Source organism: Micromys minutus (assembly GCF_963924665.1).
Source record: "Micromys minutus genome assembly, chromosome: 6".
NCBI lineage: Eukaryota > Metazoa > Chordata > Mammalia > Rodentia > Muridae > Micromys > Micromys minutus.
In genome coordinates, this window is record NC_137975.1 from 27913951 (window position 1) to 27935951 (window position 22001).

Sequence of the window (22001 nt, forward strand, 5' to 3'; positions counted from 1 at the left end):
GTAACAGCTGGTTAATACTGTTTTACTGGTGCCAATGTAAAATAACATAAGACGGAATACAAGATTGTGTTATATAAAGACCGAGCCTTTCAAACAACCAAAACAGCTTAAAGAAAACACCTCTTTACTGTGCCTGCAGCATGTCAGACCTGCTGCCCTTCTGTGTATGTTCGCATACCTTTCCTTGCGCAACCCCCTCAACACGAGCATCAACCTCTTCATCCCCTCCACAGCACACGCAAAGTCTTAGCGATGAGAAAGGCAGGACTTGGCAACACTGACCCTGGCCTGTGGAAAACACAGCTATAGACCAAGAAGACATCACCCAGCTACAATCCATCTGACCGCTCATTTATCCATCACTTGGGCTTTCAGCAACAGCTAAAAGCACTTTCATTTTTAAAGACCTCATCTGTCCTCTTAGGGACATGCCTATGAATGTGAAAGCACCCGGAATATTAAGTGTGTTTTGGTTTAGCTTTTTCAAGAGTGAATGCTCCATCAGAGTGGTTCTCTACTTAACTCTGAAAGCACCTGATCTGATCGGGCTAACTCAACGCAATTCGGCACGGCCTCTGCAGCCTGGTCTTCGACTTCAGACACATCTCTATACAGCAATAAGGGCCAGGAAAATAACAGGCAGGATGCATTGTAACTGCATGCTGGTGGCATCTTATTGACCTCTTGGATCCAGTGAGGTAATCACACACACACACACACACACACACACACACACACACACACTGTTCCTTTCACTTCTGTGAAAAACATTATTTTCCCTTCGCACATATCCTCTTTACTCTCTCTGCATAAATGACACATTTTAATGACAAGCTCGCTAGGTTAGGAGAAACCACAGACACTTATTGTCCCGCTCCCACTATGACAGCAAAAGCCTAACACTGATTTTTTTTTTTTTATAATGAAAGAGACTCTGCAGTCAAATTCAGGATTTGCTCAAAGGAGGGGCAGAATGTGGCTCGGTCTTCGCTCAGAATCCAAACTCCTAAATAACTCTCTCGTATTAATTTCGTCTTAAGTTTCAGGAAATAAAATAATTATGTAGTTAAACATAGATCCTTATGCAAACAAGTACTGTATTTACAATGTACCAATCCATTTACTTAAACCACAGACATGAGAGGAACCCAGGAGACAAGCGCTCCCCGTTGGCCTACAGTAGCAGTGAGCTATTCCAATCTGCTCAGAAAGCAATGGTTTACCACCCTAATGTCAGGGCAAACAACTAGTAAAATGTCTACTCGACAATTCTAGGCATTGGATTTGCACTTTCCTGGACCTGAACAGTTAAAATAATGACTCCCCCTTAACTCCTCTGTAAAGAAACCTTTAAGATTGCATGAATATAGTATAGTTTCTGACTTGGTTACTTTATCAAGAGCTGAGGAGCTGTTTGATGCAGCATTTTTTTGGAACCATCTCTGAGTTAAAAGGGATAAATGTGTTGTACTAGAAATAAAACAATACCTAATGTCATGTTAAGTACCATCTTCCAATGTATATAAAAAGCTCTACCCAATCAAGTAAGTAACAACCCTACATGAAATGGTCACACACCTATCTCTTCTTCAAATCATACAAACAAAAGAAAAGCCTGTTTGCAAGCACCAAGAATGTAACTAACAACCAGAAACCTAGCCAGACTTTTCTTGAGAGGAGGGTTGGTTTACGTACCTTCAGTTCCCTGAAGAAGATGCTACTCCTGGCCCACTCAACAATGGAGAACAGGGTCTGGTCCGCCATTTTGCATAAAAGCCCAAATGCGCTCAGCTTTTCCTGCCTGTTTCGATTATTCTGCTCTTGCTGTAGGTAAGCCATGATTTTCGCTTGAACTTGAGGCTCATCTGGTTCACACTTCAAAAGTTCCAGTATCAGGTGTGGGATGCTTGCCGGGGAGCTTGTCTGGTAACCATCCATGTAGGAGTATCCCATCATTGACTCGGGCGAGCTGGAGTAGGGGTCTGGGTACTCAGACTTGATGGCCCGATTAGGAAAGTGACCATATGGTTGGTAACCGTGCAGGCTGCCATGAGGTGGCATTGTCATGCTAATGGGAGATGTGACAAAGGGACTTCTGTCATAGTCTGTTGGAGGCAAGGCTACATGGCTCAGAGGTAGGCCTTTGGAAGCAGAATGAATGTTCTGAATTGCAGAGGTCAGGTCTGAGGGCATTGCTTGGATCACCTGAGACATGGCTTCCAGTTTAAGTCCATTGGCTCGGATGAGGGCTTTCTTCTGTTGCTTCAAGGCCCTGTCTCTCTTGTACATTGGCCCAAACTTATTCCTGCCTCCCCGCATGCGGTCGGCTCGTACGGCTATGGATAGAGAAAGGAAGGATATGGCATAAAAGGGAGTTAGTAGCACTCTGAAAATTATCCAGACACTCGAGAATGTTGACAATTGAACTGTGTGTCTGTGTATCTATGTTGTCTGTGTGTGAGTCTGTGCCTATGTGTGTCTGTCTGTGTCTGTGTGTGTGTCTGTTGTCTGTTTGTCTATGTGTCTCTGTATCTATGTTGTCTGTGTGTGAGTCTGTGTCTATGTGTGTCTGTCTGTATGTGTCTGTGTGTGTGTCTGTTGTCTGTTTGTCTATGTGTCTGTTGCCTGTGTGTATATATGTTGTCTGTGTCTGTCTGTGTGTGTGTGTCACAGTGATTGTCTACAGCCTAATGAATTCTTTCCCTAAAGAATGTTGCTATCAAAAACATATTTTGGGTACCCAAGAAAACATTAGCTCTTTGTGGACTACAGACATTTCACAAAGGATATTTAATAGTAGGGGGTAAGATTTTCTTTATGGTAGGTCAGCTTCTAGCACACAAACACTGTCATGATTCTCATGGAAAGCAAATTGTATAACCTGCTGTGTATCTGCATTAGGGTCCTTTCTTCCTTTGAAATCAACCCGATTTCTGGAGTAAATGCTTTTTCTTTTAACATCTTCCTCAATCCTAGTTATTTGGGGCTACTCTGTTACAAAGGTTAGGTGTATGTTCTTTTTTAAATGTTTATTTATTTTATGTATGTGAATACACTGTAGCTGTTTTCAGACACACCAGAAGATGGCATCGGATCCCATTAGAGATGGTTGTGAACCACCGTGTGGTTGCTGGGATTTGAACTCAGGACCTCTGGGAGAGCAGTCAGTGCTCTTAACGACTGGGCCATCTCTCCAGTCCTGCATGTAGGCTCTTTTTGAAAAACTCTTCACCTATACTTTCTGAGTGCACACCAGAAAAGCACTGGCCGTGCTTTGAGTTGAAGTGGGAGGAGGCAGGATTAAAACAAAGTCCTTTCCAAAGCTGTCCAGAGATTCTTCTGTGCCACTGCAACCTCTGACAGCTTGGGTCATTGAGATGGCTGGGTCAAGTTTTTCCAGCTTTTTAATCTTAGGGTTAATATTCACATTAAAATTTACTATACATTCTAGACATTCAAAATTCTACACTACTATAAATTATCTAAATTAAAAACTTTTATGATTCTACTGGATCATAAAAGTTTTTAATTTAGATAATTTATCAAATAATCTATTGTTCCATGACCATTGTTAAAGTTTGGATACAGCCAATAGGCCACTCACACACAATTAGCGCAACACAATGTTCAAGTTAAAATTTGCTATGTTTTCTTTCATTAAAAAGAAAATCAAATGGCATGTATAAAATCACATTTGTTTTAACATCACATCTTCTGCAATATTAAAACTCATAGTTATCATCTGCCACTATTTGACAGCTAAAGGGATTGATGTTAAAATTAAATTACCTCCTTTCTCAGTCTCATAAAAGAAGTCGTTAGGCTAACCAAAATGGCCACTTGTACTTGAAAAAAACTTGTTAACAATTTGGCAGAATTATGCAAAAACGGGAAATTCTTCAATTTCTTCCCCCCATAACGCTCCCAGGAATGAGTTCTACACAGCAGAAAACCTCCAAATAAAAAGGTAGCTTGCGTTTTGTTTCCTTGATCAAATCAAGCACACTCTAGCACAGTGCTGGGTGCCCGGCCATACTGCCTTATTTGCAGTCTGTTTAATCTGTGGAAGGCCAGTAGGTCAGAGGCTGGGAAATAGCAGCACGCCATAACAGTCATGAAGCACAAATTATTTACAGCAGTCACATATTAACTTCACCGGCTGCAGGCTGAGCCCCACAGCAGCCATTCCGCAGTTTTGACTTTTGAAGGACCGTTCTCCATCCTTACTGATCGAGTCCATTGCTTTGCATGCTTTCTGCTTCCTGGCTTATTAAATGGCATAGATTCACTTGTTACCTTTTTCTTAAAAAAAAAAAAATCAGATGTATACTCTTTATGCTATTAAAAATTTCTCTTCACAATGAAAAAAACCAACTTTTTCTCAAGAACCATGACATGCATAAATGAAGCAATGTGACAACCAGGCCAAATTTCTTTAACAAAAAAAAAAAAAAAAAAAAAAAAAAAGCCTAGTACATCTTGATTTAAAACAATTAAGGGTGATCTTGTTTCATTTTTCACATTTTTTTTTTTTTTTTGCAAACGAAATTTATTTGTTCTCAGTAGGGTTGTTTCAGTTCTGTTGATCTTTTCAATATGAAATGTATTGAACCCCAAACTAAAGAGATGGGGAGAGGGACAGTTTTCCTGCATTTCTTTCTTTTCCCTGGTAGACATCAGCATGTTTAAATAGCAGGCTATTCTACAGACAAAACGTAAAAATACTTTCCATCACTGTCAACAGTGTTAGAGGGTGCGCGCGCGCGCGCGCACACACACACACACACACACACACACACACACACACACACACACACACTCACGTCCCAGGGGACTCTTGGCACACACTCACCTTCCAGCCTCATCCCAACGTCCATACACTTCTTGAATCGACAGAAAGGACATCGTTTTCTCTGCGTTTTATCGATTTGGCAATTTTGGTTCTCTATGCACGTGTACTTTTTTTGGTTTTGGACTGTTCGCTTAAAAAAACCCTACAAGACAAGAGAACACAGTGAGCTGTGAAGTTAAACTCGCTTTTTCTTCTTTTGTCTTACTCTAAGGAAATCACCAGTAAGTCCTTTTATGTGACACTGAGCCCTATGTGGTACTGTGGTTCAATTTCACATTTCAGCAGGACCAAGCCTTCACAAGCCTCCGCATCAGTGCCAGGCCTCAGTAAAGATTTCTCTGGCCTCAGAAGTATATTCCTGAAGAATTACATCAATTTTGTACTGTTTAGTTCCAACAATCAGAAAAAAAATACTCTATATTGACCAATTAAAAAAGAAATCCTGGTTTCCTATTAACATCCACGTTTCAAGCTGAGGTAAGTCATAGAACCCTGCTGCATTGTTTTTAGGTAGTCTCATACAATTTCAGTCCCAAACCATTGTAAGAACTGAATAGCAAATACCTCAGATCTTTTACAAATGTCAACAGTTGACAGTTAAAAGGAAAAGAACTTCAAGAACAAAATGGGGAAATGTTCCTAATGCCACTGGAACCCATTCAAGGGTGGGAGCTGTGCTTTAAAAGTCCAACTAATGAAAAAGACATGCACACAAGCAGGGATGTGTGTACACAGGCCAGGATCCCAGGCTGCGGCATAGACCCTGCCTGCCTCCACTAAGATCAGAAATGGTGTGTGGCTTTCCAGTGAGTAACTTCTCTCTGCTGAGATGGTATCCTTGCTTCTTTGAGTCAGCACACACAAAAACAATCTTAATTTGTTGTGGAAAACAAAGGGGGATTTCCTAGCAAAGGGCTTAAATAAATGCAGTGTTCCTACTTGAAAGAAGATGTTGGGGAAAAACTAGAGAAAATTGAATTTATGGGGACTATCTTTAAAAAAAAACTGACAAATCCTTAAGGTCTTGACAAGATTATTGATAAAAGACACTGAACACAGTCACATTTCCTGCATATGTATAAAAATTGTTCAATTAGAAACTAAGATCTGGCCTTTTGATACCATGAATCAAAAAAAACCTTTACATCATTTTCAGAATCCATCAGAATGAAATCATGAAGTTGGGAATTCAGACCTTTACATCTTCTGGATTAAAAAAAAAAAATGTTCCAACTTGTATCATAGATTCCTCTCAAGTTAAAATATACTCGGTTTCTGTTTAAGAACGATGCTTTAAATACAAATAAGTCACACAAAAATCAATATTTAGGACTGTTAGAAATAAAGCCCTACAGATACAGCACTGAACCACAATAAACTATTTTAAAGCCACAAACCTGACAGTTTCCTAAAAAGCATAGGTGTCGCTGCCTTTGGAACTAAATCAGACATGTTCTAAGTACTAGTCAACCTATGACACCCCCACCCCCAGTTTTCAGTTAAAAAAAAAAAAAAGAACAAACAGCTTAGTAGTCTAGCTTTGAAGAGTTTCTATGGTTTTGGTCAGAATGTTCTGTCTTTTTAGGTAGCACAGGAAAAGCAAACCTTGCAGCTTTCACAGGTGAGGAGGCCGTAATGATACCCAGATACTTTGTCGCCACACACAGGACATAGCTCTTCCAGGTCTTCATCATAGGAGTAATTCACCATTTTAAATTGAGATACTGAAACAAAAGAGAGAAATGTGCACACGTGCCCTATTAATTTCCCAGTATAGGTTTTAACGCTGTGCTGAAAAGCATTGTTGGTGGTTGGTGGCCAGATACAATCAAGGTAAAATATAAAATAATGTTTACCGAACTGGTATTGAAGAGGATAGGCAAAGGAAACCATCTTTGGGAATCACTAAACATGAACTTCATTATTTTTCAATTTAAAAACAATTCCAACTTTTTTTTTTTTTTTTGGTTAACATTTTCAAGTGACCACTGTTGAACAAAAGCCAACAGATCAGAAAAAAAAAAAACACAAACCATACAAAAAGTTAAATGTCTTCTAAACCTCTAATGTTCCCAAATGTCACCTTTGCCTAATGGAGCAAAATCCCAGGCTGTAAGAAAGTGACTGGCAGGCTCTTGAAGTGGCTCGCTCTGAACACACCTCACTTTGCTAGGCTAGCAAGCTAATTTGCACATGTTGCTTGCAGAGAAGCAACTTTAACAGCCTGTGGCTCCCAGGGTTCAAGACTGTTAGATTAATCAAAACATTCAGTTCCGCATTGACTGGAGTTCTGTTCTGGCCACTTTCATCTCCTCACGTTTGAAAATGCCCTGTGAAAATACAAACAAGGAAGAGGAGAGGACACCCCCGGAAGGGGGGGCACAGAAGCAGGCGAGGAAAAGAAACACGGGAGGGTTTAGCAGAGTTTCTAGAGCCTTTGTAATGAACTTCACAAAGCTTCAGTAAGGCTAAGCATTGCAAAATATAAACACCTCTGAGATAGCTGGATGGATAAAAATCGGAGCAGGGTATCCTAACTCTTTATGATTAGGAACACTAACGTCCTAATCTTTGCAGCCAAAAAGATAAACTGTGGCTAATGATCCCTAGGCACTAGACTGAGAACCCACTTCAGCTGAGCCTACTCCTAAGCTGGAGGCAGAGCAGGGGTGGGTCAGCATCCATTCCACACACCCCCACCCTTTTTAAACCCTTTGTGCATCCCAGATTGGGCCCCCTTGCTCAACCCTCTGCCAGCAAAGACGCACAAACTCCAAAGAGAGTTTGCTTTAAGTTTATCCGTGGCATTGCAAGGGGTGGGACGGCGGAGGGGTACCCAGAGCCTGGCAGAAGTTTCCTCAGATTTGTTTACTAAAAAGAAAATAGAAAAACTACCAACCCCAGAGTCAAAGTACTGTCTCTTTATCATCAGGTGATATCTTCTCTCTTTTAAAAACGGAGTTCGTTTTATTTCTCAGTCTGTTCCCCCGACACAAAGCCGTAGGGCTGTAGCACAAGTTGGTCAGAGAGCAACAGTTTGCAAAGGTCCTGGGGAGAGGTGCCAGCAAAGGGATTCCTGGGGCCCTAACTCAGAAATAAGAGATGCTGAGTGTACCTCTCTCCAGCGAAGCCAGCTTGAACCCCAACTACCAGAGAGAGGCTAAGACACTCTAAGGAAATCAGGACCTGGAGGGGTCGGGAAGAGCTTCAGGTTGGGAAAGTTTGTTTACGGAGCTCTGAAAACTCATGGCTTCTGTTTCCAGCTACCTTTCGGGGAAGCGGGCTGTATTTACTAGATGTATTCTCTTCTGTCTCCCTCCCCACAAAAGTAATCTAACTTCATATTTAAGAGTATCTGACTGGTAACCGCTTACACTCTCCGTGCCTGTCTCAGAAATGCCACATGGAAGGAAAGGCAGAAGCCCATCTTCCGGCAAAATCCGGTGCATCTGGGAGGCCAGAGAAACATTGTTGTTGTTGTTGTTGTTGTTGTTGTTGTTGTTTACTCAGAGCACCTAGGGCACCTAAATTAAGAGTTCGGAGGACCATATCCACCATGGTTTGGAAATCCCTGTGCCACTGGGAAAGGCGAGGGAACAACCGGGTCTGAAAAGCTAGGTCCTCCGTTAATCCCCTTGAAGTTGCATGCTTCCCGCTGCCTGAGAATCCAGTAACGAATTTTTTCTCTAGACTCCAGCCTCCGTCAAGGTGTGAACGTATCCCGGGTGAGGGACCCTACGGTGGGCAGGCAGGTGCGCACAGTCCTGGTTACAAACAACCGCAAAGCCGCGCCAGGCTTTTTCCCACGAATCTTTCGAGCCCAGTACCAAGGCCGTTTCTTCTAGCCTCCCCCCGTACCCCCCCCTTTAAAATGGCAAGCCAGTGTCTTGGCTTGGGGGCAGGAGGCCAAGGGTCCTCTCAAATTTTACAAAGAAAACGCTACCAGGGTATTTCTCTCCAGGGGTCAGTACAATGTGTTTCGCTCCACGGCCGCTGTTTTTCCCCGGATCCCATCACCCTAAATGTCTGCATGGGGCAGGAAGTAGCAAAAAGCCGGTCCTCCTGCGGGGAGGAAACTTAGCAGAGCCAGAGGCCAGAGCGCAGGAAGCAGCCCTGGGGCACTTCTCGGGAATGCCAGGTGCATCTCTTTGGGCCAACAAGGCTCCCTCCGCGACAGACACTCTTAGTCTGAGGACTGAGGTCAGGGAACCTCTACAACCCTATCCAAGGTCTTGTAAAGACCCCAAGATCGCCCAAGCTATCTGACCCCACCCGCACGCCTGCCGCCCCCTTTCCTGGAGCCTAAGGCGCCTTAGGCTTCCCTGGCCAGGGCGTGCAGCCTACCTAGCCCCCAGAGTGCCAGGGCTCTGTTCTCAACACGCCTCTGGCCCTTTCAAGTTCGCGCAAAAGGACGGCAGGAAGCTTGGGGGAATCACAAGCCGGCGAACCTCAATATCCTGAACTCCGGTAGGGGCGAAGATGGAAAAACTTTTCCTAGCATTGTTCCCCACTTGGCCCGTAGCTAAGATAAAGTTCTGAAGAGTTTAGATAGAATGTAGAAAATACAGGAGATGGTCTTTTTCTAATGTTACCAACGAAGAATGGGGACAAATGAAATATCCATACTCACAGCTCTGAGACCAAAAGGGCAAGAGCGCCTAAAGTCCTCGTTTGGCAATATCCTAGAAGGGAATAGCGTTGGGACATTTGGTGGTTTTTGCTATGCCAGTAGTTTTGAGTTGCCTTAAAAGACGGCCAGGTCTGGCAAGGCTTTTGCGGTGCTCACGTAATCAAACACCACTAACAACGCCAATTGCCGTCCTATGGTCTTCTCTTGTATATTTACTTGGCTATTCTAGTCAGTCTTTTCCCTCCACGCGGGAGCGTGTGCGTAAGAGCTCGAACCTAGAACCGGCGAGCAAAGAGGACTTCCATTCCGCAGAAAGATAATTCCACGGCTCCCTTAGCTTCCAGCTCCAGTTGGCTCTGAGCTTGAAGTCTCTCTACTTAATTAGAAGTGGCCAATTAGACGTTGATGAGAAAGCACCCTCCGCCTAGTTCAAGTACCATTAACTTTTATGCTCGCATCTAGGGAGGAGGCCGAGGCCGGCGCACCGCAAACGGCCAGCCGGGCTGCTCTGGAGCCCATGCCGGAGGAGGCTGAAGCCCGCGGGTGTAAAAGCCAAGAGCCAGAGCGAGGCACCACACCACACCGCACCGCACCCCCTTACCTTGCATGTTTTCCGGCATCTGTCCCTGTTCCCCATGCGATCGGACCAGTCCTTGGGCTTCCGTCTCCACTTTGGGCAGCATGACAAGGCGGCTGCGGGCGGGAATGGGGCGTCGGTGTCGGTCCGGAAACCCAGCACCTGGACACGGGCAGCACAGATTCAACTCCAGCGGGGTGAGAGTAGGGGTGATCAGCGTGCCCGCTCACCCACCCGCTCGCCAGAGCTGCGGGGCAGGACCTCGGAGCCCTGTCGGGTCCAGCAGCTTCAAAGCTGTCCCTGAGCTGCGCGCGGGAGATCCGGGCTACCCAGCCGGACTAAGAAGACCGCGTTCTGCTGCCCGGGTTCCGCTCCGCCAGGCCGGAGGCAGCGACAGCAAAGGCGCTGCTGCCCCGGACAGCGATCTGTGCGCGCCGCGCTCCGGAGGGCAGCAGAGGCGGCCGCCAGCTGCTACTGCTGCAGCGGCTGAACGGCTCCCGAACTCCTTCCCCTCCCTGCACCCGCCCTCTGGCTCAGGATCGGCAGGGGTCTCTCTCTCTCTCTTTTGCTCGCCTCACTTCTCTCCCCTCCTCTACTGTCCTCTTCTCTCCACTCCGCCCCTTCCTCCTATCTCTCCTTCAGCTCGATCTCTCCTACTACCACAAGTGTGGAGTTCTGAAGTTCCAGCCTCCCACTCTTCTACAGTGAAGAGCCCCGAGGGTGACAGCCAGGAGAGGGAAAGACCAGCTGGAGAGGGGAGGTAAGCTGGAAAGCCGGTTGGGGGTGGGACTGGGTGGGGGGTGAGAGGTGAAGACAGTGAATGGGGACTCAGGTTCCGGACTCAGGTCGGACCCTAGCCACTAGCCAATAAGGAAGCTCCGGCCTCGGTGCCTGCCCCAACCTCTTCACCCCGCCTTAATCTACTCCACCCCACCCTGGTCAGAGACGGGAGGGGTCAGTGGGGGATGTAAATGCTACTAGGTTTCTCAGCTATTGAGGAGCGACCAGTGTCTAAGTGAAGCGGCCAGGGATCTGAGGACTGAGAGGCCATTTCAAAGAGCTGAGGAAAGGCTAGGAGATGGATGGGCTGGAGAGGGTGGTGTAGATGGTGTTTGCGTGTGAGTGTGGGGAAGTAGACCTGTGGGGTGAGAGCCCACTTAAAACACCAAGAGAAAAGGAATGTTAAATTCATAAATGGAGGTTAGTTGGTCCCACTATCAAAGGTCCTCCATGAATGAAGATATCAGAGAGGCACAACTGAGTAGCTGTGCCCTAAAGAACCCAGGGGCTAAGACTCACTTTGGGGACTTTATCACTATATATCTATGTCACTGAGGTTTCTCCTTTTACAAGGAACTCAAGTGAAAGACAGCCACTTCTGCTTCCCCACACTGCTCACCAGCCCACCTTCCCCGCTTATGAAAAGAACCCTTGAGTCCAAGATTATCTTGGTGACTGACTATAGCATTTTTAGTGAAAGCCGTGTTTGGACATGGGACAGAAAGATCAGCCCTTGATTTCCTTCTACAGTCTCTGTGGTGGCCCCATCCCCCCCCCCCAAACCCCACGAGGCTCTGCGTTTGTTTTTTTTTTTTGTTTTGTTTTTTTTTTTTTTTTTTTAAGTTATAAAGAACCATCTGTTATGCAAGCTCCTAGGCCACTAGCCCAGCTTCGTCTTTAAAGTTTTCAGATCTCATCCCAACAAGATGAAAAACATTCTTCCCAGCCTCCTGGATGTATGCATGCAAAGCTTCATACCCACGGTCTGCTGTGCAACTGGGTAATTATCAGAGTCCACCCACAAGGGGGTGGATTTGAATCTCAAAAGGTCTGAATTTATTCTGTTTAAATGGCATAGAGATCACATAAACTGCCCAGTCTAGTACTTAATGAATATAAGATTATTCCAAATCATTGCTTTTATATGAAGTAGGCTATCCACTGATGGGTATCAATTCAAATATATAGACTTACTAAACTGATTTCATCTTTCTGCTTTAAAATATATATACAGAATCTAAATTTTTTAACTTCCAGCTTTTGCAGCATCTTTTAAGGGTTCTAATGTGGCCTAAGCATGTCCCTCTGTCCAGATATTGAGGAGGCCTGCCAATTAGTTTGCATGGTGGAACAGGCTGAATTTGCTATATTAGTGACCAGTAAGCTCAAGTTTTCTCATGTTAGTATCAAGTAACAATGTCAACACATTTTCAGTATTGCCCCTTATTTAAGACATCACTTTGAATTACAAATGCATTTCTTACACAGTTCAGAAAGGGAGCAAGTCCCCAGATTCAAACCATTCACCACTCACTGCCTGCTTTACTTTGGAGTTCATGCAAACTTGAGAAATCAGTTTCTTTCAAAGCCTTAAGAACAACTTCCACTCATAGCAATTCTAAGGGCTCATGTGGTCTTTGTTCATCCTACCCATTGGCCAAGAATGGATGCAGGAATTCTAGCTTCTTGGTCTGGCTTTGTGTGTTTGTTGCTAAAAGTGGCTCCCAGAATTGAAAGCCTTGTGACTTACTGTGGCCTAGAAGGCTGGATGGAACCAGAGGCTGAGGCTGACCCAGTGAGGTGAACTTTGTGGTCATGCTCAGTAGTACCAGCTTCTGGGCCAGAAAGGACTTTGGGTCAAATTCGTGGATTCACCGCACAATTTTTTCCCCCACCTCCCAGCACATCTTCCAAAGACAGTGTTGAGTGCCAAAGGTCAAGTGGGGCTTTCCTTTATCTTCCCACAGGTCAGGTCGACTTTCCAAGAAGAAGCCTCACAGATGAGGAGGGAGGGGAAGACTGGGAAAAGGTGTCCAAGACAAGGTCTGAAAGAATCTAGCCATAGACATTTAAGCAGTGCCCCTGGTTTTCCCTGGCTTTGAAAATCTAGTCTCCGTCTAGCAGCCTGCTGAAGAACACCCCCCCCCCCCCAAGGTTAGAGATCTAACAAGAGAAGTTGCCTTTTTGACTTTTGACTTCCACCTTTAATTCCAGCACTTGGAAGGCAGAGGCAGGAGGATCTCTCTGAGTTCGGATTCCAGCAAAGTCTATTTATGTAAGGGGTCTACGCAAGGGTCTTTATAGTTGTTAGTACAGAACAATCAGTGCTATATAGAATCTCTCTCTCTCTCTCTCTCTCTCACACACACACACACACACACACACACACACACACACACACACACGGGGTTGGGGTGGGGAAGCTGGGGTTTGTTGGAAATTCAAGGGCATACTCACGTTTTTCCCGGAGTTGTTCCTCAAGTTTGGGGGAGTGGCGAGTCTCAGATCCTGGTGCAGACGCTGAGGGAGGAGTGAGGAAAATAGCTTTCAGAGTGCTCCCTCCCAATACCCTCTAGACAACCCACGCTGGGTCCTTCACCCTTTTATTCCGTTGGATAGAGGACCCCACTAAAGCAGGGGACCGATTCTGTGACCTTGACCCGGTTGAGGTGTCTCCCAGAACGTTCTGTACCCTCGAGCTGTGCGGCGAAGTGGTGGAGCAAGAGGAGGAGGAGGAACTCGGGGTGTTCACCTTTTCTCTACCTGGGTCGGTTCTAGGTGCCTATGGTCTCAGATGAGGCCCGAGAGACTAAATGGCTGGGGAAGGTAAACTAGTTGAGATGAAAGGGCTGCAAAGAGACTTACGTCGTCATCTAAATGCTGAAGCTAACAACGGTCAGTACGGACCCCGGACCCCAGAACTATCAACCATGAACTGGGAGGCACATCCCAGCCTCCGCGGACGATTTCTTTTATCAATTGCCACTCTGCCTCTTTCTGGAGGCACACGTAAGAAACTCACCAGGGTCACACTTCTGGCGGAGACTTATAGATAAGTTTCCCCCCTAGCTACCAGGAGCCTTCCGAATTTCTCTGGCACTCTCCAGCCAACTTCTAGCAAACTTCTCCATCCTCACCCCTCCCCCGCGCCTCCTCCTTTCCAGCAAGGGTAGTCTCCGGGGTTTGCCCTTCCCGGCTTTGACTTTGTCTTCAAGTGTTGATTGACGGTTGCAATTACAAAGGATGATAGCTCGGGGAGGCTTCCGCAGCCTTGATGAGCCGGAGAAGCGCGGGCCTGGCATATTTTATCCAGCCTCGGCGTTTCTGGGGCCGTGCGCGCCCCATTCACCCAGCAGGCTGGAGCTGAGAAGGTCTCGCACTCCCCACCCACGAGGATGCAATGCAAGTTCTGCAGTCTTCTCCCTTCCGGAGGTTGCGCGCCGCTCGGTGGAGCGAGCGCACTCCGAGACCAAGCCTGCCCTTGACCTGACCTAAGAAGCGCCGATCCGCCCCGCGCTCGTTACCCACTCTGGGCTGCAGCTGATCGAGAGGGGAAAAAAAAACTATCCAGGACCAATTCAAGTTTCCTGAGCGTTTGAAGCTCAGGAGCAGAAGCTGCTTTCCGGCGCACCTGAGAAGATGAAGCTTGGAGCGACCCGCCCAATTCAGCAAAGAACTTGCAAAACTTTTTATCCTGGGTAAACAAAATTTAACGCTCCCTCCTCTGTTTTTAGGTTTTTTTTTCCTTTTGATGTTAAAAAAAGCAAGCAAGAGGGAAGGAAGGGAAAAAAGAAAAGGGAAGGAAAGAAAAGGAATCGAGTAAAGTTACCTTGCTACTGTATCATGTACTTCTGAAACCCGGGAAGAATCCTAGACTTTTGTTTTAAAGTATTCTCCACCTGGCAGCGACAGCCCAACGAAAAAGAGAAACGAATTTATCAGCTCCAAAAGTTCAGACTTCCCTATTTTTTCCCACCCCTCCCACTTGAACATTCCATCAGGTAAAGCTGCAAAACTCAGTTGAGCCAATTACGCGCTTTGCTTACAGAGTTCTGCGGGCAGAGCCCCTCTCCCTCCCTCGCCTTCCTGGGCTCCACGCCCTCACCCGGAGCGCTTTGTTTTAAAAAGCGCTGCTGGGTTTCAGCAAAGCAAAAGACAAAACCTGGGCGCACCTTGTAGATGAAGCTTTGCAAAACAAAACACAAACTCGAAGTCGGTCCGAAGCCTAACCAGGTTAAAAAAAACATTTTTAAAACTCTCTTTGTACTGATTGTTTCAAATAAGCAACGCAGGCACGCTGCAGGGGGTGGGGGGTGGTGACATCCCCCGCCTCCGCCTCCGGGAGAGGGAAGGCTAATTCCGGATTTGGGGCAAACCTGCAGATTTTCAATCCCTAAAGGATTGTCCTAATAAATGTCCCATCCCATGCACTGGGAAAAAAGTGCCAGGGTAATCCCTATTTTTCTATCTCTACCAATTGAGTATTCCACCCTCGTCCTGAAAGAAAAGGGAGGTTTGTTTTTACCTGTTTTCTTTTGGAACTTACGGTTCTTTATATTTAAAATTACATCATTGGGAACTTCAATCCCGAGTCCAAACTCGCCCTGCCTTGGAAGCCCCTGGTCTTCAAATGAGATCTGGTCTACAAAGCCTCAGAGTGGGAACATTATCAGTGCTAAATAGACCAGATCAAACTCTGCATGGCACTGGCAAGCCCAAGACAGTCCCAGGAGCTGGTTGGCCAAGAGGTCAGTGATGAAACAAATTGGCAACACCTAACATTTCTCTCCTCAATAAGCCCACCCTAAGCTCACCAGGTCTCAATCTAGGCTAGAAATTGTAGGTATGGTGCTAAACTTTATCCTCCGCTGATTTCAGTAGGAAATTCTTGAGCTAAGAAAAGACTTCTCTGTGTATGGGAGAGTTCTGGTGATCATGGGGGGGGGTTGGGGGGGGCTTGGTTTCACTGTGCAGCATTGGTTCTCCTGGTGTTCACTCTGTAGACCAGGCTCTGTAGATCTAAAATTTACAGAGATCCACCTGCCTCTGCCTCTGCCTCTGCCTCTGCCTCTGCTGGGATTAAAGGTGTGTGCCACCACTACCTGGCTAGGATCTAAGAAAGAACCTACGGGGTGGGGGGTGGGAAATAGGGCGTAGCAACCAGAAAGTCCCAGATACCAGGAAAGCAAGAGCCTCCGAGGACCCCACAGAAATGACATTAGCTGAAATACCCCATAAAGGGGAGAGAGACCGTATCCAGAGGTTAGACATGCCCCCCCCCAGTTGGGGGGATGGGGCCACCCACCCATCTCCAAAATTTTAACCCAGAATTGCTCCCGTCTAAAGAAAATACAGGCACAAAGAGTGGGGCAGAAACTGAAGGAAAGGCTATCCAGAGGTTGTCCCACCTGGGGATCCATCCCACCTGCAGACACCAAACTCAGACACTCTTGCTGGTGCCAAGACGTGACAGGAGCCTGATAAGCAGTCTCCTGAGAGGCTCTGCCAAATCCTGACCAATGCAAATGCTGACGTTTGAAGCTAACCATTGGACTGATCTCAGGGATCCTAATAAAAAAGTTAGGGGAAGAACTGAGGGGGTTTATCTGGCATCAGTGGGAGGAGAGGCCCTTGGCCCTGTGAAGGCTTATGCCCCAAAGTAGAGGGATGCTAAGGCAGTGAGGTGGGAATGGGAGGGTGGGAGAGCATCCTCATAGAAGCAGGGTAAGGGGGATGGGATAGGGAGTTTGCAGAGGGGAAACAGGGAAAAGGGGATAACATTTGAAATGTAAATAAATAAAATATCTAATTTAAAGAGAAGAGATTCTACTTTTAGATTTTCTTACTCTTCAGGTAAATCAGCGGTTGGCTTATAGGCGATAATGAAGATGCTCTTGTGTAGCTATTGAGCTCTCTGACTACAAAAGGGCAACTGGAGAAAACGCAGGCTTATGGCTCACGTGGGAACCCAACGAGCAAGGGAGAATTTTAGAGGTGGAATGTTTACAAAGGCGTCACAGTTCGTGGGGATGGTAATATGGCTCAACAGTTAGGAACACGGCTGCCTTCCCAGAGCACCTAGGTTTGGTTCCCAGCACCCACAAGGCAGCTCAAAACTACCTGTAATTGTAGTCAAGGCATCAGAGGCTCTCTTTTGGCACCAGGCACACAGCAAGACAGGCAGGTAGGCAAAACATTCATATAAATAAAAGGATTTAAAGCCTGCATAGTTTAAAGGGTGTCAAAGTCTCCTTTATTCAGAAGCCAATTTTCATGATAGAGAAAGGACTGGGTGGTCCTGGGGTGCAGCTAATTTGCCATGTCACCTTTCTGTTATGTGCAGTACCCAGAATTGGAAAAGATGAACTACGACTAGGTGTTGTAGCCAGCCAGGAACCCCAAGATTTAGGAGGCTACAGAACAAAACTTTGGAGTTTGAGGCTAGCATTCACTACAAACTGAGAACCTATCTCAAAACCTAGAGAGAAAGAGAGAACAAGACAAAAACCAAAAACTGTAATGTCATTCCTTGTCTAGAACCTGGGAGATTTTAAAAGCTAGCAAAAGTGACCTTACACAGGTCCTTTCATGGGACCATCTTGAGCTGGGAGGGAACAAAGACACTGTATGTTCAGATCCTGAGCAAGGAGTCCAGCACTCCTCTCCAAGGGAGGGACAACTGGGTTGGTCAAAAGTGTTTAAAAACAAGAGGCTTCACTGCTGCTTTGCCTATCCCTTCCCCTCATAGGCCAACAATACAGACCCCCTTTTCTGTACTGTGTGACTCAAGTGACCTCCCCATCGTCCTCATACTAATCAACATGGATGCTGTGAATGTCCTTAGCACACACAGCAGCCATGTGTATTGATCAGCCCATCCCCTAATAACCCTAGGCCAGCACCACCAACACTCCTTTCTCATCTCCCCTGGTGTCCACCTTTACCTCCCAGGTATTACTGCCAATGTCTTCATTTCACCCTCTTGAATTCTAGGGGTGACATTGCAGAATCAGAGGAATACAAAGAGCCATTTACAACCCTCTTTGGGGAAGGTCTGACCAACTTCAAGTTACAATTTCTGAATATCAGGGAGAGGAAGGAAGAGAAGGAGCAGACCTCAGACAAGTTGCTGTTGCTGGGGTTCTCTGTACAGACCACTCTGCTGACAGTCAGTGAGCCTTTGTAAATACTTTAGTTAGACAATGGGTTTTCCGGGGACTTGAGAGATGGCTCAGAGGTTAAGAACATTGGTTGTTCTTCTAAAGGACCAAGGTTTAAATCCCCCATACATACATGGCAGGTTACAACTCCCTAGGGGATCTGACACCATCACACAGACATACATGAAGAATGTATACTACTATTTTTTTTAAAAAGAAAAAAAATGATCTTTACAAACTTTACAGGTGACCGTTGATAAATAACCCCTTTGCCTTCTTTCCTCTCACTTTGCCCAAGTTTGTCTTTCTGGTAGGAGCCACCTAGGACCACTAAAAATGGATCCTTTCAGAGAGCAGTACTAGCTAATGTGTCCATCTTGCAAGGTTTGACACCCTCCTTATTGGCCATAATATTATCCTTAGACAGAATTGCTTACCAGACAGCTGAAGTTATTCCCAGTTTAAAAGCTAGATATCTTTGTTTACCAATCGAAACATAACCAAGAGGTTTTTTTTTTTTTTTTTTTAAGTAGAAATTCGTCTGGAGAATGTCAGATGATCTGGATTTCTCACAACTAATGTTGCTTATACCCCCAGAGGACCATGTCTCCCCCAACTCCTGAATTCCCTTGAAGCCAAATGACTCTCCCAGAGTTATTCTTCCTATGGACTGAAGAGCAATGGAGGGTCAGACAGAGAAATAGGTACATGTGGGTGGGGGTTGGGATGATGGAGCAAAAGGGTCAGTCTGATGCTTAGAGAGACTGTTCTTGAGGCGTTGTCTGGCTCAACTCATGTTCACAACTGAATTTATATCATCCTGGCCAATGAGCCAGGTAGGGGAGTCAAATCAAGGGCTAAAGTAGGACCAAGACAGAATTTGTTGTGCCATGAATGTTTTCTAGCTTTCTGGTTTTGTGTTTCAAGACTCAAACACTTAAACCAAGAACACTTAGACTAAGAAGAGCTTGGTGTTGGACCTCAACTACTCTTTACAGGAGGCTGCCTGCAGTTTGCCATCTCAAAACTACTCAGGTACTGGACTGCATAGCTGCCCAAGGGTAGGGAGGGAATGGGCCTGCCCAGTGCAATGAAAAGAGACTCATTAAAGGTCAACTCTCCTTCAGGAATGGGCTCAGCCTCTTCAAGCCCCTGGTCTAAAGGTGCCTCACTTTTAGCCCCTGGTCTAAAGGTGTCCTGGCTTTCAGACAGCTCAGTGCTGCCAAGGCTACTAGTCATCCTGGATAAACAGAAGGGAATCTGGGTGCCTGTAGCCTCTTTCCAGTCACTGAGATATGGGAACACTCTCCAAATTATCTACAGAGATATAAATAAACCCAGGAGAAATATGCCTTAATACTCCTAGATGGCTACTATGACGATCGCGGGGGTGGGGGGGTGAGAAAGGATCTCACCCACGACCTTATCTCTTTCTCACCGCCCCCCACTTCTTTCTTTTTTTTCTCTCTCTCTACCTCTTTGGGAGAATTGAATGGCCATTTTGAGATCTAGCGATCTGAAGGGCTTAGGCAAGCCTGGGGTTTGGGCATAAGCAGGTCCAGGACGGATGAGGCTCCTTCAGACGGTTCTGGGGAGATATGGCCCCAGCAGCCAGCCCCTTGGAGGTCTATCATTTCTAGTTCCTAGCCGCCTCAGTTCCAGCAGAGCCTTTGAGATACTACTGCGTGCAGTGGGTGGAAAGGGCTGAGCACTCCGCTTGCTGCCTTGCCATCTTTTAATTCACCCTGGTGGGCTAGGGACCCAGGGAGGCACGGCGTGTGTGGTCCCAGGTCCTGGGTAGCCCTGCGCCGGTGGGAGCCCTGAGCGCGCTTCTCTGGTGCACGCGCACGTCTGCCCGCTAGCCAGCACCCCTGCCCGTTCCTGTGCGAAGTGAAGTGCTCAGCTTTCGGTGGATGCAAAGCTCACAAAGCTCTAGTTTCCCTGCCCTCTGAAGAGCCGTGAGCGCTCTCTGGCACTCACTTCCCTGTGTTTTCTTTTTCGTAAGTACAGAACGTTTTTTGCTTTTTTTTTTTTTTTTTTTTTTTGGGTGAACATTTCCTCAATTTATACTTCAGGGCGTAGCTGGACCATAAAAAAAGCAATCAGTGCCTTAGGTGGAGTCAGCAGGCTGCCCCCAGGGAAAGGGACAAAGCCCGGGCCCTGATTATCCCGTTCTGAGACTAGGCTGGCCACCACTGGCCCCAGAGAAGGGTCGTCCCTGGCTCTGGTCCAGAGGAAGCAAAGGGGGGCGCTCTCCAGTAGCAGTCCCAACCTACTGGAGCTTGCTTCTTTTGTCTTTAACTTTCAGGATTAACTGAATGTTACTGCATTTACTAAATTTATGGTAAAACCACCAAATTTATGGCTCTACATTGGTATAAATGTCTATGTGCCGATGTTTTTATCCTTTTGAAAAATGAGGCATGGTAGCTCTCACCTAGAGTTCCGGTATTATGAAGAGGGACAGGAGAATCATTGCAGAGCAGGTTTCTGGCTAGCCTAGGTTACATAATGAGACCCCTCTTTTTTTCTCAGGAAAACAAAAACAAAAACCAAGCCTTACTCATCCCCAAAGAAGAACAAGGAAGCTAAAGATGCTTTACAGTGGTGGCTAGGTATATAGTGCAGTGATTGAATGCTTGCCTAGAAAGTGCCCAAACCCCAGGTTCCGCTTATGTGGTTATTTCTGTCAACAAAAGCAAGTCACAGCTACAGTAGATACCCACCCAGAATCCTTTAATAACAGTTTGGCTTTGTTTTTCTTGAATGACTTTCATTTGCCAAGAAACGAGCAAACAAAAAAATTTCTATAGGGTCACAGTGAACGAGACATCTCATGGTCAGTGCTCAGAAGCTCCCTGTTAGATAGTTTGTTGAACAATGTTACTTGCTTGTTTCAAACTGTTCAAAATTTTACTTGGCATGGTTGATTGAAAATGGTCAGAAATTGCTAAGGCCAACATAGATAATTTAAAAAACGTATTTTCTGCCAGGCAGTAGTGCCTCACACTTTTAATCCCAGCATTTGGTAGGCAGAGGCAGAGGCAGAAGCAGAAGCAGGTGGATCTCTTGAGGCTAGCCTGGTTTACAGAGCCAAGTTCCAGGACAGCCAGGGCTACACAGAAACCCTGTCTCAAAAAACTAAGCTTTTGCCAAATTGATCTAATAACAATGACATCCCAACCACCAGATACAATCCATGGTATCCATTTGCTTCTTTCAACTTCAAGAAAAAGAAATGTGTGGTGTATGTGTGGGTTTATTGTGTGCTTTTAATAACGACCACAGGCAAAAGTAGTGCATTAAAACGCAAATCCACCAGTAGTAGCACAAATAGCCCGACCTTAAGAGAGTGGCTTCCTACTTACCAATAGCTGTAACTCCATGCTTAAGAAATTCTTGAAAATCCCCAGTAACCGAACTAGCAGACATTCTTAGCGAAATTATTGGCAGTCCTTTGGCTTACAGCAGGAATCATTGAACGTGGGAAAGATTGCAGCTTGTCATATTTTGTGACCTTGGGAAGGAAGCCTCAGACTACAGTAACCCTCATTTCCTTAGTGAAAGTTAAGAAAAAAAGGGGGAAAAAAACCCAGAATTCAGAAAGGCTCAAGCCCATGTTCTTCTGGACTCTGTACTTTTTCCAGCATTCGTGACCTGCTGTAAACCATGCCTCCAGTTTCATGATGGTTTCTAATCAGAAGAAAGGAAGCTTTCAATAGGCTTTGACTGGTCACATGTCCCTGTGCTGGTTGATAAGAGGACCCTGTTATAAAGTGACAGCAAAAGAGATAAGAACTCTTGGCAGATAATGGCAAAGAAATGATTAACTCAGAAAAGGAGGGGTTCTTCTGCAGCTCAGAGAGTGGAAAGCTGTAAACCCAAGGGGTCAGGAGATCATACTTAGTGGATAAAACTCCAAACCACCTTAAGTCCACTAACAAAACTGCAGCTTGTGACATGGCCCTTTGATGTCACTACTTCTGGCATGGAGGACAGACA

The 22001-nt window shown here is 45.9% G+C and overlaps 1 protein-coding gene across 3 annotated transcripts in view; it reads right to left on the reverse strand.

Annotated features, from left to right (window-relative positions):
• NR5A2 (nuclear receptor subfamily 5 group A member 2) overlaps window positions 1-21431 on the reverse strand; it is a gene marked incomplete at both ends in the record, with an annotated part of 109148 nt that extends 87717 nt beyond the window's left edge. Inside the window, 6 exons of one of the 3 annotated variants that reach the window (XM_080917783.1) lie at window positions 1696-2336; window positions 4853-4994; window positions 6458-6576; window positions 10084-10221; window positions 13297-13359; window positions 21368-21431. In XM_080917783.1, coding sequence (XP_080773909.1) covers window positions 1696-2336; window positions 4853-4994; window positions 6458-6576; window positions 10084-10221; window positions 13297-13359; window positions 21368-21431 — 1167 coding nt within the window. The remainder of the gene's footprint in view (window positions 1-1695; window positions 2337-4852; window positions 4995-6457; window positions 6577-10083; window positions 10222-13296; window positions 13360-21367) is intronic. The other 2 variants (XM_080917784.1, XM_080917785.1) reach the window with 2 other exon arrangements.
• Between the last annotated feature and the right edge of the window lie 570 nt (window positions 21432-22001).